Consider the following 17,288-nt stretch of genomic DNA (forward strand, 5'->3'; position numbering starts at 1 on the left):
CTCGTCAGGGCCCAGAACCCGCTGGGGAAGAATTGGGGCTGGCGTGCGAAGGAGCTGGCAGCAGGGGGTGTAGGATGCGGTGTTCCCGAGGCGACAGATGAAGGATTTGGGTTGTGTGGGAAGGGAACTGCGGAATTCCTCCCCTTGGTTTCTGAGGGGGGCTCTGAAGGAGACAGATTAGGATGCAGAGCGCAGCCCGGGCGACCGAGGGCAAGGAGGCGAGCCAAGGACACCAGCCCGAGAGCGCCTCGAGGACGCCCCGCGTGGACCGCGCTCCCAGCTCCCCGGCCTCGCCTTCCAGCCATCCGCCCACCGGCCCCAGAGCAGCGAGCCCACTGTGAGCGCCCCACCCTGCGTCTGCAGGTGGGTGGGTCAGAGAACCGCACGCACAGAAGACGGTACCCAGCTTCCCCTCCGCCAGCCCCGGAGCCGCGGCGCGCGCGGCCTCGATCCGGGTTCCTAGGGGCGGCGCGCGGGAGGGGGCGGGGCCTGCGCGGCAGCGTGGGCGCCAGGCGCGCGGGAGGAGGGAGCCGGGCGGAGGGAGCCGGGGGAAGGGGGCGGGGCCGCGCCGCCCGCGCAGCGCTGGGCGCTCTCGGCCAATGAGCGGCGTCCACATGCCGCGGCTGCGGCGAGAGGGGAGGCAGCGGCCGATAAATGCTATTAGAGCAGCCGCTGCCGAGCCGTCCCCGACGCCACCTCCTTCTGCTTCGCCGCAGTTTCCTCCGCCGCTGTCGGGCGTGCGGAGCTGAGGGACCCGGGCGAGCGCGCCGCGCACCGCCCCGCCGGCTCGCCTCCCTCGCCGCGTTCCGCCCTCAGGGGTCCGCCGGGCGCCCCCTCCTACGGCCCGGGCGGGGCCTCTGACCGCCTCAAGAGAGCGGGGAGGGGGCTCGGGGGCCGCGGCCTGCGCTCCTGGCGGGCGGCTGAGGGCGAGGGAGGCCCTCCTTTCTGGCGAGGGGAGGGAGGGTGGGTCAGGAGCCCCCCACCCGTCCTGCGGACCTCGGGGCCGCGCGAGGGGCGGTTGTCTGGGGGAGGGGGCGCGGGGTGATTCAGCGCCTGGCGAGGCGGAAGCGGCCGCAGGAGGAGGAGGGGAGCGCCCGTCCGCGCCTGGGCTCCCGGGGTGGCACGAGCCCGCGGCCCGAGTGCGAGGCGGAGGCGAGGAGGCCGCGGGGACGGGAGGCGAGGCCGGCCGGGCCCTCGAAGCCATGGAGAACGCGCACACAAAGACTGTGGAGGAGGTGCTGGGCCACTTCGGCGTCAACGAGAGTACCGGGCTGAGCCTGGAGCAGGTCAAGAAGCTTAAGGAGAGATGGGGCTCCAACGGTAGGTGCCAGGCGCTCGGCTGCAGGGGCCCGGCGCGGCCCGGAGAGCCAGGGAAGATGGCTGACCGGGCTCCACCTCGTGGGCTTCGGCTCCGCGCCCGCCGACGGCTGCGGGCGAAGGGTCGGGCCAGTGCGCCGGCCCCGCGGGGGAGAAAGGGGCTGCGGTCCTCGCCTCGCCTTCCCTGGACCTCCTCGCGTCTCGGGCCCTCGACCTTTTCGGCGCGCAAGGCTCGGAGGCTTCTCTCCAGCAGCAGCCGGCCCCGGTGGAGGGAGGGACGAGGCTTCTGCAGCTGGGTTGAGCCCGGCAAGACGTTTTCTCGTCCCCTGCCGATTTATGAGGCGTCGAGGTCGTTGGAAAGCCTCTGACCGTTCTTGTCCTGCCCAGAGTTACACATCTGGCAGAAGTGATGACATCGCTGAAACCACTCCTAGGTTCAGGAGCCCGAAGTGATTTCACGCTTAGGGCTAGACCTCAGGCCATTGATTACAAAGAGTGCATGCTTCCTTGAGATATCTTTGTAGTATGCCCTCTGCTAAAAAAATCGGATATTCCTATAGTTAGGTCTGTGTTTTAAAGATATTGATGCTTAGAATTGTAGCAGTTCTTTTCAGAAAGACGAAGTGCTAAAATGTCTCTCTTTTTTTTTTTTAACCTCCCTCTTGACACGTTGCTTGGCGAATTTCTACATTCTACAGAGTTACCGGCTGAAGAAGGTAATCGTAACATGCTGTTGCTGTTTTTTTTCCTCTGTTGGTGTGCTGATGGTAAGATGACAGTTACAACACATGTGTTTGTTTCTTACAGGAAAAACCTTGCTGGAACTTGTGATTGAGCAGTTTGAAGACTTGCTAGTTAGGATTTTATTACTGGCAGCATGTATATCTTTTGTAAGTATAAAAAAATTTATTTTCTTTCCCCCAAAAAGCTGAAAGTATTCCATAGATAAATCAGAAAACAAATTATGTCCATTGGGTGAAAACATATTTGGAGTTACAAGCTGTGTCTCCATGTTTAAAAACAATCTGGGCATTTTAAAATTAGAAAACAAAACACTTGAAGCCATTGGTATTCAGAAAATAGATGCCTGACATTTACAATGTGGTTAGGAGTTGTCCCAGAGTGTGGCATGGTCTTAGAAATTCTTGTGGTTTATCAGCTTTTAATATCAAAAAGTTCTTCACTGGGAAGCCTTTAATGTTTTGGGTTCTTCCATTGTTACCGTGTTGCAAGATCATACTAAGATGATGTTGGACTCTTTGTAGTCTGTAAATAGAACTTACAAAAGGAATATTCCAGTTGCTTTCCCTTCCTGGTAATGGCAAGGTGACAGTTGTTCCTGACGGTGACAAGAATGATGACGGCTGTGATGGCACCCTTGTTGACCAAATTTGGTCACTGACCTTTAGGGTGGTATATTTATCTAAATTGGACCCCTGTCTTAAGTGATTCTTAGGTTGAAAGAACAAGGTTTAGTACAGTTGGTTCTAGATCTTAAAGGAAAAAAACCAGCATGGTGTTTTTTCTTGTTCTGTGTGTGCTTACCCACTTGAGTGCTATATGGTTGCTAAGAAACTAGTGAAATGCAAAGAACTACAGCAGAAAAAAGGTGTTGGGGTGGCAAGTATGTTTCTAGGTTTTTAACTTTTTTTTTGAATGTTCGGTATTAGTTTTTTGTTGCATTTTTTTTTCTTGGGCAGTAGACTGCTTGCTAGTTTTCCTAAAAATGATCATGAATAGGACACAGATGTTCCTAATCCTAATAGCATGAGATGCCTTTTATTCTTGAATTACAGTATTCTTACAAAAACCACGATAAGTGAAGTTCACCCAATGCAGTACTTCTTTCTAGTTAAAACAAAATTGACAAAACTTCACAGTTTCAGTTTTGTACATATATGTATGCAGGTCCCAGGGATCAGCCTCAGTCTTTGTGATTTTGAGAACGAAATAAAGCAGTGGGCATTTATTTAGTTCAGATGAGGAAAAGATTAAATTTATACCCATCTTTTAAGTAGATAGTGGCAACAGGAAATAAATTTTTGGAATAATTTTTACGTAAATCCTGCTATGAGACTTTATTATGCCATATTAGCCAAGTGTTGTGTAGCCATTAATAATTCAGTTCCCAAGAACCTTTTCTGTGGTTTTCATTGATTAAAATGGGGACTTACATAGCAAACCATTCAGCATTCTTGAGTCAATCACAATGTACCTCTGACATAATCTGTTTCTCCTTGATTGATTAAAAAATTTTCCCCCAGAAAATGGCTACTGTTTCACCAATTAAGGGAAATGAGTAGAGCTGTCCGGTTGACTAAGTTTTATCAAGTTTATCAAGTAGAGCTGTCTGGTTGACTAAGTTATCAATACATTGTCATGGGGCAAAATAAATGATACATTTGGAGATGGTGTAAGATTTGTATTTAACTGGGTAAATAATTCTGAAATAGTCTTAGCGTTGGCAGTTCAATAATGGGGTCCGATAAGGTCATTGGGAACTTCTTAGAAGTTAATCAGCTGACGTATACAAGCCAGAAGCAAAATACATTTTTACAGAATTCTGTGTGTTACAAGTTGAAGCAGTGTGGGAAACCATGCCACTGGTGTTACTATTGGGGTTACATTGGGTCTGTTTTTTGAGTGGCCAGTTTGAGTGACTTTATATTAGCATTTTAAATTAATGATGTGTGGGGGTTTTGTTTTTTACTTTGAAGTAATTAGAGGCTTATAGTTTGTAAGCATTTGAAGCAGGTTTTTAAATAAATGTTTTAATTTTTTTTTTATAAGGTAGGACTTTGGCTTTTTGGAGCATTATAGAGCTATATTTTGGAGTTGAAATTTGAGTTCCTTTTTGGTAACTGTGGTGTTCACTGCTCAGGAAATGAACTGTGTTACATTTTTATTTTATGAGTTGGTAAATAGCAAAAGAATAAGCGTTTAGGGAGTACTTCTGTAGAATTAATTTGCTTTGGTTTGTTTGATCAAGGAATTGCAGATATAAGACCTGTTGTGTTGATTTTCTTCATGTGGGGTTGGGTACTGGCGCTACGTTGTCTTTAGTGTTTCATTCCTCCTGTCTTTATCTTTTAAAAGAAAGAGCACTGACTCTCATTTTTGTGTCGGTTTGTTCCTATTGACGTAACAAAAAAAACACGGTAGAATATTCAGATTTTTTTGGAGAAGTGACTAGGCGATTCTTATATACATCATGCATCATCAAGTCATGCTCAAATTAAAAAGAATATTAGTGATTTATTTCAAATATCAAACTAAGTAAACTGTTAACTATATAGTTAATATTTTGCTGTGGCATAGAATAGGAAGCTATGCTTGTGATCTGTAGGGATCTAGTTTAATTTGTAATATTGGCCAAAGTGTTTTTTTGAAACGGTCACTTGGATTGAAAGAAATAAGCTTCATGCATATGAACATTAGAAATTGCTTAATTTGACATTCAAGACCCCCCCTCTATAATTCACTTTATCTTTTCATTCTTGATTACCAACTTTGCTCTAAATGTAACACATCGTATGGTTGCTTAACTGGAATGCCTGCCCTTTCTTCTCTTTTCCTGCTTTGTTAAGATATTTATTGAGCACCTGCCACAGACACTGGGGATACAGTAGTGAATAAAACGGACAGAGACCCCTACCTGGAGGATAATACTGTTGAGAAAAATAAAGCAAGGGGGTTTGGATATCAGAGTATGTGAAAGGGGGTACAGTTTTCAAATTGGGTGGTCAGGAAAGTTCTTGGGGAAGGTGACATTTGCGAAAAGACCTGAAGGAGGTGGGCATTAGGGCCATGTTGGACTCCCATCTGTCCAAGTCATAAAGTCATAATTAATATGGTAATAATTTGCATAGGTTTCTCTACCTTCCACCCTTGTTTCCCATGTCAGCTACTTAGATTGACCCTAAAATGCTAATAAAACTATCTAGACATGGCACTTCTCAACCTTTAGGTTACATTTGACCATTTGCATGTGTGTGTCTCTTTTCTTCCTACTAGACTCCTTTGAAAAGCACACCTTATTTTTTAGAGTTAGTGCTTTTTTTTTTTTTTAATGCAGGCGGAGTCTCACTCTTGTTGCCTGGGCTGGAGCACAGTGGTGCAATCTTGGCTCACTGCAACCTCCACCTCCCGGGTTCAAGTGATTCTCCTGCCTCAGCCTCCTGAGTAGCTGGGATTACAGATGTCCACCACCACGCCCGGCTAATTTTTGTATTTTTAGTAGTAACGGGGTTTCCCTTTGTTGGCCAGGCTGGTCTCGAACTCCTGACCTCAGGTTATCGCCTGCCTCAGCCTCCCAAAGTGCTGGGATTACAGGCATGAACCACTGCGTCTGGCCTAAGTTAGTGCTTTTGATGTCACAAATATTTGGGTGAGTTTGTTTCAGTAGAATTTTCTGAAAATATATGAGATCTTTTTACTGTGATTTCTCAGAAGAGAATACTCAAAGTATTTGATACTGAATTTGTAGTGATTTTAATTTTCTCTATCTTTTAATTTTTTATTTAAAAATGGGATAAGAAGGGCAAATTACTGATTGGTTTAACTAGTTTATTCAGAGCTTTTCTTAAAATAATGGTTTTAAAGGCGGATTTAATAGAGTACTTTTTAAAAAGAAGATTGTTTTCTCATGCCTGAAAACATTGAATGTTTTTACATAGCTTTATATCTGGATCAGAAGGGAACGAGTTCTAATTCATGCTTTTTTTTCCGTTTTATTAATGACTGAAAGAATTGTTTCCTCCCCCAGAAATTATCGTAACGTTTATTGGTAATTCTCTGTATCATTCTCGAAATGTTTAATTTCCATTTCCTCTTTTTTAAAAAAAAAAAACTTGATGTAAATGTCTTCATTTATTGAGCAATTTTTTGAGGGCCCAAAGGCACAGTGCAAATTTCTGAGAATACTAGGAGCAAAATGTGCTTATGATCTTTTTAAGCTCTTCTTTCATTTTCTTTTTATGATACTAAGAGCTCTTCCTATTACAGTGTATGGATATCTGAGTCACAACATCATGACTCTCCCAGTTTACAGCAGAACGTGCTTTTTACCTTGGATTAAAATTTGCTTTATTTGGCCAGGTGCAGTGAGTGGCTCATGCCTGTAATCCCAGCACTTTGGGAGTCCGAGGTGGGTGGATCATTTGAGGTCAGGAGTTCGAGACCAGCCTGGCCAACATGGTGAAACCCCACCTGTACTAAAAATACAAAAATTAGCCAGGTGTGGTGGTGGGTGCCTGTAATCCCAGCTACTCAGGAGGCTGAGGCAGGAGAATCACTTGAACCTGGGAGGCGGATGTTGCAGTGAGCCGAGATTGCACCACCGCACTCCAGCCTGAGCGACAGTGAGACTCCATCTCAAAAAAAAAATTTTTTTTTTTGCTTTATTATACTTATCAGAAGTATAATGCAGTACAAAGTGTTGTACAGTATTTCAGTGCTGTACAGAGATTAATCTTGTGGATAATAATTGGAAGATACTCTATCTCTACTCTATTTTAAGCAGTTTAATGTAGTTGAGTGTTCATTAGCAAGTGGTTCATTAGCAAGTGGTTACTTTGAATAATACTGGCACATTTGAAGCATTGAACTTGTTTGATAATGTAAGTCCCAGAAGACAGGTATTATTAGCGCAAAGCAAAGGGAAGAAGAAACACTGTTTATGTCCAAAACTATGGGGCAGTGGTCTTTTCTTTTACTTTTCTTTGCTGCTGTTCATGAAGCTTGTTACCTTTTCGATGTCTTTTGAGACGGAGTCCCGCTCTGTCGCCCAGATTGGAGTGCAGTGGCGTGATCTCGGCTCACTGCAACCTCCACCTCCCATGTTCAAGTGATTCTCCTGCCTCAGCCTCCCGAGTAGTTGGGATTACAGGCATGTGCCACCACGCCCGGGTAATTTTTTGTATTTTTAGTAGAGACGGGGTTTCTCCATGTTGATCAGGCTGGTCTCCAGCTCTTGGCCTTAGGTGATCCGCCTGCCTCAGCTTCCCAAAGTGCTGGGATTACAGACATGAGCCATCTCACCCAGCCCAGATAATCCTTTTTACACATTGTTTAAAATTTTCAGTTTTCCTGGAGATAGGGTCTCCTGTCGCCCAGCGGGTGAATGCAGTGGCACGATTATAGCTCACTGCAGCCTCACACACCTGGGCTGAAGCCTGATTCTTGAGCCTCCCAAATAGCTGGTACTATAGGTGTGAGCCATCATGCTTTGCCCTTTTTTTTTCTTTTTTTTTTTTTTTTTTTTTTTTTTTGAGACAAAGTCTCACTCTGTCACCTAGGCTGGAATGTAGTAGTGGCACGATCATAGCTCATTATAACCTCAAACTCCTGGTTTCAAGCAATCTTCCTGAGTAGTCAGGACTACAGGTATGCCCTGCCATGCCCAACTAATTAAAAAAAAATTTTTTTATACAGATAGGGTCTCACTATGTTACTCAAGCTAGTCTCCAATTCCTGGCCTCAAGAGATTTTCCCAAAGCGTTAGGATTATAGGCATGAGCCACCTCACCCAGCTGAAACAGATAATTCTTTTTTTTTTTTTTCCTTGAGATGGAGTTTTGCTCTTGTCAGCCAGGCTGGAGTGCAATGGCGCGATCTTGGCTCGCTGTAACCTCTGCCTCCCAGGTTCAAGCGATTCTCCTGTCTCAGCTTCCCCAGTAGCTGGGATTACAGGTGTCCGCCACCACACTCGGCTAATTTTTTGTATTTTAGTAGAGATGGGGTTTCGCCATGTTGGTCAGGCTGGTCTTGAACTCCTGACCTCAGGTGATCTGCCCACCTCAGCCTCCGAAAGTGCTGTGATTACAGGTGTGAGCCACTGCTCCTGGCTTGAAACAGATAATTCTTTATATTCAACCTGTTGTCAAAATTTTTAGAAACATTTTCCCAGTTCCTTGTATAAATATACTTTGTATAACTTCTGGCAAACCATAATTATGAACTCACATTACTATGGTACTATAATACTGCAATAAGGGATCTTGCATTTCAGTAATGTCACTCATCCAGTTTTCCTCCCCTTTCTCTTACCCCATCTCCCTCCTAGTCTCATGGATTCTTTTGTCAGCAATCCTCTTTCTCCTTACACAAGGCAAGAGGTTTTGTTACCAATAGATCAGAACTGTGAAGGACTGCCCGACATGATGTGATATGGCTGTTCTTCATTTTGGGCTGTAGTATTTTAAAGTAGAGGTTTGCTCTGACGGTCCCATCACTGCTTGCCATTGTCTTTCCCTTTGCTGTAGCTATCAGGGGATGTTGCTTTAAGTTTGTTCCCCAGGCTTTACTGCCAAGAGGGAAATTCATACCCACTTTAACAAGGTGTGAAGCTTATCTTACAGTTGCTAATGCCTCACTGACCTTTAGGAAAGGTCATAGTTACTCTTCAAGTTGAGCGATTTTTCTCCCCCAAGAGCTAATTAAAAGTTTCTTGTTTCTGATATGTTCTCCTTGGCAAATGTTTGAAAGTCTAGTATCAGAGCAGCTGTGATCCTGCATCTATCAAAATTTATAACTTCCTAGAGAAGTTTTCATTCTGGCATTATTCCTGGCCTTAACACTAGAACGCCCTGTTGAAAGCATACAGTAACATTTATCATACTCATTCTGGTTTTCTGTTTGCCCTAGCTCACTGGACGTTGGTGGTGATTGGCATCTGTCAGGACTTGGTAGTCCTGGTGCCTCCTGTTTTTATTTATTTTTTTGTCCTGCTCAAACAGATATTTCTTATTCATGTCTTCTTCTAATGAGTCATTTGGATTCATTATTGCCATAAATCATTTGGAGGAGTGCTTTCATGATTTACTAAGTAGATCTTTTAAAGAAGATTTTATTATGAAATATGCAAACATTTTAAGCAACTTTTTAATTAAAAAAAATTCGACCTCCAAGATTAAATCATTAGATGTGGTTAACACTGTTTCTGGATTGGTAAGTTTCCACAAAAAGAGGTTTTTAAATTTTTAACCACATAGACCACTCTACCATATTCATTATTCTTAGTATTCGTTGTGGTGGGTTCTCTCTTTTTACCACCTTTATAGTTGTTGGATTGAGAAGTGCAATGTGACTTTTAATTTCTAGTTTTTTTTTGTTTTTTTGAGATGGAGTCTTGCTCTGTCGCCCAGGCTGGAGTGCAGTGGTGCGATCTCGGCTCACTGCAAGCTCCGCCTCCCGGGTTCACGCCATTCTCCTGCCTCAGCCTCTCCGAGTAGCTGGGACTACAGGCGCCTGCCACCACGCCCAGCTAATTTTTTGTATTTTTAGTAGAGACAGGGTTTCACCGTGGTCTCAATCTCCTGACCTCCTGATCCGCCCGCCTCGGCCTCCCAAAGTGCTGGGATTACAATCGTGAGCCACCGCGCCTGGCCCAATTTGTAGTTTTTAAATCTTAACAAGGTTATAGTTGTATGAGCTAAAAGTTTAAACCTCTGCCCCTTTTTCTTGGGGCAGTGTTCTGTGACCAGTTACGTTTTTGGACTTAGGTTATCTCTGAAGTGCTGTATTGCTGTATAGATGTCATAGGGAAGATAACCTACAAAATACACTTAGGATCTCCCAACAGCTTTGCGGTTCTGAAACAGCCTTCAGTAGTACCACTAAAAAGAAACAGGGAATTAATTGTTTTTTTGTTTCTTTTATAGAGATGAGGGTCTCGCTATGTTGCCCAGGCTGGTCTCAAGCTCCTGGCATGAAACGATCCTCTTGCCTTGGCCTCCCAGAGTGCTGGGATTATAGGCATGAGCTACTGTTCCCAGCCTAGAATTAACAGTTTATATATGCTCTAAAATTTAAGTCAATGATCAAGTTGTTTATACTGTGGATTTATGTCACATGGATATTACTTGATATGAATAATAACCAGATGAACATGACTGTTAGATGATCACCTTTTGCTTTAATCAAGAATTGAAGTTCTATTTTTTCTAAATAGATACATATAAAATGAATGGAATTTATTCCATCTCCCCAGATTTTATTTGGGTTCTAAAATGGAATTATTACATCAAAAGATAAGGTATTTTTAAGAAGTATAGTTGTTTTTTTGAGACTGAGTCTTGCTCTAACACCCAGGCTGGTGTGCAGTGGTGCAATCTCAGCTCACTGCAACCTTTGCCTCCCGGGTTCAAGAGATTCTCCTGCCACAGCTTCCTAACTAGCTAGGACTGCAGGTGTGTGCCACCACACCTGGCTAATTTTTTGTGTTTCTAGTAGAGGTGGTTTCACATCGTTGGCCAGGCTGGTCTCGAATTCCTGACCTCAGGCGATCTACCTGCCTCGGCCTCCCAAAGTGCTGGGATTACCGACTTGGACCACCACGCCCAGCCAAGAAGTGTAGTTTTTTGTTTGTTTTTTGAGTTTCACTTTTGTTGCCCAGGCTGGAGTGCAATGGCAGGATCTTGGCTCACCGAAACCTCTGCCTCCCGGATTCAAGCGATTCTCCTGCCTCAGCCTCCTGAGTAGCTGGGATTACTGGCATGCACCACCACACACAGCTAATTTTGTAATTTTAGTAGAGATAGGGTTTCTTTGTGTTGGTCAGGCTGGTCTTAAACTCCTGACCTCAGGTAATCCCCCCGTCTTGGCCTCCCAAAGTGCTGGGATTACAGGCGTGAGCCATCGCACCCGCCTTTTTTTTTGTTTTGAGACCGAGTCCTGCTCTGTCACCCAGGCTGGAGTGCAGTGGCACGATCTTGGCTCACTGCCACCTCTGCCTCCTAGGTACAAGTGATTCTCTTTCCTCAGCCTCCCCAGTAGCTGGGATTACTGACACGCACTACCATGCCCAGGTAATTTTTTTGTATTTTTAGTAGAGACGAGGTTTTGCCATGTTGGCCGGGCTGGTCTGGAACTCCTGACCTCAGGTGATCTGCCCGCCTCAGCCTCCCAAAGTGTTGAGATTACAGGTGTGAGCCACCGTGCCCAGCTGAAATATAGTTTTGACTTTCAAGAATTCTTATGAACCAGACATCGCCGGTTGTTTATATAATCGCATTTTGTACCATTTGTTTCTAGAGAAAGAAAATAGATTTTGTCTGTCGTAATCCCTTTAGTGCTAGCCATAGCCACTTTTTTTTTGAGTTTTCACTCTTGTTGCCCAGGCTGGAGTGCAATGGCATGACCTCGGCTCACTGCAACCTCCACCTCCCCAGGTTCAAGTGATTCTCTTGCCTCAGCCTCCTCAGTAGCTGGGATTACAGGCACCCACCATCATGTCCGGCTAATTTTTTGTATTTTTAGTAGAGATGGGGTTTCGCCATGTTGGGCAGGTTGGTCTGGAACTCTTGACCTCAGGTGATCCACCTGCGTTGGCCTCCCAAAGTGCTGGGATTACAGGCCTGAGCCACCATGCTCGGCCAGTGCTAGCCACTTTTTAAAAAAGTGACATTAAGCCTAAAAAGACACATTCTAACGTGCCATTTCTCTTCTAGGTTTTGGCTTGGTTTGAAGAAGGTGAAGAAACAATTACAGCCTTTGTAGAACCTTTTGTAATTTTACTCATATTAGTAGCCAATGCAATTGTGGGTGTATGGCAGGTAAGCAAAAATTCCTGTACTGCAAAATTTCAATAAGTTATGTAAGTGATTAGGGCTGTATTAATCTTCTGTTATCTGTTTTTTCTGATGGGTTGAGTAAAAATATGTCTGCGGGAAGTTTACATGTATTTTCTCTTTATCCCATTAATTAATTAATGTTTTCTGACACAATCTCACTCTGTTGCCCAGGCTGGAGTGCAATGGTGTTATCTCGGCTCACTGCAACCTTTACCTCCTGGGTTCAAGTGGTTCTTGTGCCTCAGCCTTCCAAGTAGCTGGGACTACAGGCACGCACCACCACGCGTGGTAGAGACAGGGTTTCACCATGTTGTCCGGACTGGTCTTGAGCTCCTGACCTTAAGTGATCCACCCTCCTCAGCCTCCCAAAGTGCTGGGATTACAGATGTGAGCCACCATGCCCAGCCTATTAATTTAATTAATTGCAGATTTTTGACCTTAATGCATATAAACTTTGCAGTTAAGATTGCCCAGTCTTCACCAAGTGTGGTGGCACCAGCCTGTAGTCTCAGCTACTCAGGAGGCTGAGGTGGGAGGGTTACTTGAACCCAGGAGGTCAAGACTGCAGTGAGCCATGATCATAACACTGCACTCCAGTCTGGGCAACAGAGCAACACTGTGTCTCAAAAAAACACATTGTTCATTCTTTATGGTAGCAAAGAATTAAAATGGGTGAGAGAAGCTGCTTAAGGAAATGAGAATGTGAGAACCAGTATCTATATGTCCCCTAGTTGCTTCCTGTGACAAACTTTAAAAGCTACATGTCATTTTTATTCTCCTTGGGTTTTTTGGTAGGTTTAGCTATAAAAATTGTTTCCCCTTCAGTGCTTACTACAGACTCTGAGACTTAAAATTCATGTTAAGTGTTAATCTTTTAGGTATTTGATGGATATAATCACCCCTTTGAGGACTGAAGTAGACCTTTTTGTTTGTTCGGTTTTTGTTTTTGTTTTTTTTTGTTTTGAGACCAACTGTCTGTCGCCCAGGCAGGAGTGCAGTGGCACGATCTTGGCTCACTGCAACCTCCGCCTCCCAGGTTCAAGCAATTCTGCCTCAGCCTCCTTGAGTAGCTGGGATTACAGACACCTGACACCACACCCAGCTAATTTTTGTATTTTTATTAGAGACGAGGTTTCACCATGTTGATCAGGCTGGTCTCGAACCCCTTACCTCGTGATCCACCCACCTTGGCCTCCCAAAGTGCTGGGATTACAGGCGTGAGCCACTGTGCCCGGGCTTTTTTTTTTTTTTGACCGACTTTTCACTCTTGTTGCCCAGGCTGGAGTGCAGTGGTGCAGTCTCGGCTCACTGCAACCTCCACCTCCCAGGATCAAGCAATTCTCCTGTCTCACCCTCCCGGATAGCTGGGATTACAGGCGCGTGCCACCATGCCCAGCTAACTTTTGTATTTTTAATAGAGATGGGGTTTCATTATATTGGTCAGGCTGGTCTCAAACTCCTGACCTCAGATTATTCCCCCCCGCCTTGGCCTCCCAAAGTGCTGGGATTACATGCTTGAGCCACCACGCCTGACACATCTTATAAAGATACTTAGTCCTGTTGAAATTGTAACCTTCTAATCTTTACCAATAAATGTTAACGATCTTTATGTGGTAGGCTTATAGAAAGATGGCCTACTTAGAAATTTGTAATTGTGCGCTATATATATATCCGCCTGGTTCGGCCTCCCAAAGTGCTGGGATTACAGGCGTGAGCCACCATGCCTGCCTTTTTTTAATTTTTAGTAGAGACGGGGTTTCATTATGTTAGCCAGGATGATCTCGATCTCCTGACCTTGTGATCTGCCTGCCTCGGCCTCCCAAAGTGCTGGGATTACGGGTGTGAGCCACCGCGCCCGGCCTTCTTCTTATGTTTTTCTCAAAAAAAAATTACATTTGGTCAGGGCATAGTGGCTCATGCCTGTAGTATCAGCAGTTTGGGAAGCTGAGGCAGTTGGATCAGTTAAGGTCAGGAGGTCAAGACCAGGCGAGTCCCCGTCTCTACTAAAAATACAGAAAGTTAGCTGGGTATGGTAGCATGCGCCCCCAGGCTACTTGGGAGGCTGAGGCAGGGCTTGAACCTAGGGGGCGGAGTTTGCAGTGAGCCGAGATCCTGCCACTGCACTCCAGCCTGGGCGACAGAGCTAGACTTCGTCTCAGAAAAAAAAGATTTGAGTTTTTAAAAAAAGAACATTCTTAAGTCTTCAGTATACTGAATGGTATGAGCAGCAATAGAAGGTTGTGGCCTTCTGAAAGTAAGGAAAATTATAATGACAGTATAAGGTAGTATGGTGGGCATACTATTTTATTTCTGACCAGTGTCATCAAGGAAGGCTTTCTTTTTTTTGAGACGGAGTCTCGCTCTGTCGCCCAGGCTGGAGTGCAGTGGCGCAATCTCGGCTCACTGCAAGCTCTGCCTCCCGGGTTCACGCCATTCTCCTGCCTCAGCCTCTCCGAGTAGCTGGGACTACAGGCACCCGCCACCACGCCCGGCTAATTTTTTTTTTGTATTTTTAGTAGAGACGAGGTTTCACCGTGGTCTCGATCTCCTGACCTCGTGATCCGCCCACCTCGGCCTCCCAAAGTGCTGGGATTACAAGCATGAGCCACCGCGCCCGGCCAGGCTTTCTTTTTTTTTAAGACGGAGTCTCGCTCTGTCATCCAGGCTGGAGTGCAGTGGCACGATCTCGGCTCACTGCAGCCTCCACCTCCTGGACTCAAGAGATTCTCCCACCTCAGTCTCCCAAGTAGCTGGGATTACAGGCACGTACCACCACGCCTGGTTAATTTTTTGTATTTTTAGTAGAGACAGAGTTTCACCATGTTGGCCAGGCTGGTCTGGCACTCCCAACCTCAGGCGATCCACCCACCTCAGCCTCCCAGAGTGTTGGGATTACAGGCGTGAGCCACCATGCCCAGCCTTTTCATTGATTGTAATTGTCATCTTTGTCCTCCGCGTCAGAGATAATTTATCTTTTTTTTCCCCCCAAGACAGCTTCAGTCTTGCCCAGGCTGGAGTGCAGTGTCATGATCACAGCTCACTGCAATCTCTGCCTCTTAGGCTTAGTGATCCTCCCACCTCAGCCTCCTGAGCAGCTGAGACTACAGGTGCATGGCACCACGTGAGGATAATTTTTGCATTTTTCGTAGAGACACTGTCTCGTTATGTTCAGCCCAGGCTGGTCTGGAACTCTTGTGCTCAAGCGATCCTCTTACCTCAGGCTCCTAAAAGTGCTGGGATTACAGGCATGAGCTACTGTGCTCAGCTGATAATTTAAGCGTATGCAAAATACAGTGCTCATGGGATATTTGTTTAACCTTGAGCAGTCCAGTTAAATTCCACCCAACATGATCTTGAAGGGTAAGAATGTCTGATATGAGATTGAAATTAACTTTATCATGAATTTCCCAGTTAAGGTTTTTTTATACTTTTTCTAGGGTATATACATCAAAACTGAGGTACATGTGTTACCAGCTTTCATCTTTGTGTCATTTGATTCTCTTTAGGCTGGTTTGATTCTACAACTTCCATTTTGAAATCGGGAAGAAAATTACTGTGACTACTAACGGTTGATAGTTCATATATGATGTCATGAGAAATATATAGCTTGGGACTGGCAGTGCTATGATGAGAGTCCAGCCATTCATTGGTCTTTACAACTGGAGGGATAGTTCTTAGAATTTGTGAGAGATATTCATCACTCATAGCATTTACTGTGTGCCCAAACACAATCTAAGCATGTTACATATGACTTCTTATCCTCACAAACCTTGAGGTAGGAACTGTTAGTGTTGTCATTTTATAGACAGTAAACTTGTGTGTTGTGTAACCTCTCTACAGTGACATAGCTGTTAAGAGCCTGTATTGAACCTGGGCAGCTTAGCCCAGAGTTGGGTTGGGTTGCGTTTTTTTTTTTTTTTTTTTTTTTTTTTTTTTAACGGAGTCTGTCTCTGTTGCCCAGGCCGGAGTGCAGTGGCAGGATCTCGTCTTACTGCAGCCTCCGCCTCTCGGGTTCAAGCGATTCTTCTGCCTCAGCTTCCCGAGCCTGGACTATTAAGCTGTACTGCCTCTCATGAGACAGAATTGATTTTAAATGGCAGGGGGATTTGGCTAAAAGTGAAAGCTGTGTTTTACAGTCTTAGGGACAGCAGAGTGTATAATTGCTTTTCTTCATTGTTTTATTCCCTTACCTTAATTGAGGGTACTTACGTTTTGTTTTTAATACAAAATAATAAATGTCCTTGTGTCTGTTGCCTTAGATGTGAATTGTTTAGTACAAATGTTACTAGTGGGCTTCCTTTTTTTTTTTTTTAAAGATTAGACCTCTAACATTTTATTCCTTGGGTTAGAAATAATTGCAGTGTCAGGCAGGTCTTTACTACTCTTCTGTTTTCTTTTATACAGGAAAGAAATGCTGAAAATGCCATCGAAGCCCTTAAGGAATATGAGCCTGAAATGGGCAAAGTGTATCGACAGGACAGAAAGAGTGTACAGCGGATTAAAGCTAAAGACATAGTTCCTGGTGATATTGTAGAAATTGCTGGTAAGTTGAGTTTGTCATTTTTCTTTTATTCTAGATTGTATTTCTGAACGTATTCCTTTTCTCAGGGCTTATAATTATATTTAAAATAATTGTTTTCATGTATCAGTTAACACATTTTAGTGCCATTCATACAAATCTTACATTCTCTAAAATTATTTTGAAATGTTTTAGCACCTCCTTTCCTGTCATTGATAAGGCTTTTGGTTTTTGTTTTTAAACAAGGTATTTTGAATTCTACTTGTTTAAATACATTGTAGAACACGAGTGGTACAGAGGTAAAACCTAATGTTGATTTGACAATTACTTATAGTGAGGAATTTGTTAGAATACTGGCTAATGACGACACAGTTTTTCCTATTTTGGTTCTTGGCACAAAAGTTCATGGTCAAGGGTAATTTCTAGACTCTGAAAGCTATGCTTGGCCGGGCTTGGTAGCTGACGCCTGTAATCCCAGCACTTTGGGATGCCGAGGCAGGCAGATAACGAGGTCAAGAGATTGAGACCACCCTGGCCAACGTGAAACCTCGTCTCTACTAAAAATGCAAAAATTAGCCGGGCATGATGGCGTGTGCCTGTAGTCCCAGCCACTTGTGAGGCTGCGCCAGGAAGAATCGCTTGAACCTGGGAGGTGGAGGTTGCAGTGAGCCGAGATTGCACCACTGCACTCCATCTTGATGACAGAGTGAGACTCCATCTCAAAAAAAAAACAAGTATGTTTAAAAATACTTATGTGTTACATTGAGCCAGGAATCTCTGCCTGAATTCCAGAGATCAGCTTCAAAGAGTCCATGAATACACCGTGAGTCCAGAACTCTCCACAGACCTCCAAGGGGTCAGTATCCTCACCGCTCTAGATT

General features: G+C 44.7%; 1 protein-coding gene across 2 annotated transcripts in view; it reads left to right on the forward strand.

Moving 5' to 3' along the window:
- Positions 1-538: 538 nt before the first annotated feature.
- The window catches only part of ATP2A2 (ATPase sarcoplasmic/endoplasmic reticulum Ca2+ transporting 2), a 72,682-nt gene continuing 55,932 nt past the window's right edge, over positions 539-17,288 (forward strand). The window contains exons 1-5 of one of the 2 annotated variants that reach the window (XR_004032057.1): positions 539-1,320; positions 2,016-2,033; positions 2,125-2,207; positions 11,766-11,870; positions 16,293-16,431. Coding sequence is in view for 1 of the 2 variants with exons in the window: in XM_012509914.2 (XP_012365368.1) it covers positions 1,203-1,320; positions 2,016-2,033; positions 2,125-2,207; positions 11,766-11,870; positions 16,293-16,431 (463 nt within the window). In the remaining variant the exon portion in view is untranslated. The remainder of the gene's footprint in view (positions 1,321-2,015; positions 2,034-2,124; positions 2,208-11,765; positions 11,871-16,292; positions 16,432-17,288) is intronic. The other variant, XM_012509914.2, reaches the window with a different exon arrangement.

The sequence above is a fragment of the Nomascus leucogenys genome, chromosome 10 (assembly GCF_006542625.1).
Source record: "Nomascus leucogenys isolate Asia chromosome 10, Asia_NLE_v1, whole genome shotgun sequence".
In the NCBI taxonomy this organism is placed as follows: domain Eukaryota; kingdom Metazoa; phylum Chordata; class Mammalia; order Primates; family Hylobatidae; genus Nomascus; species Nomascus leucogenys.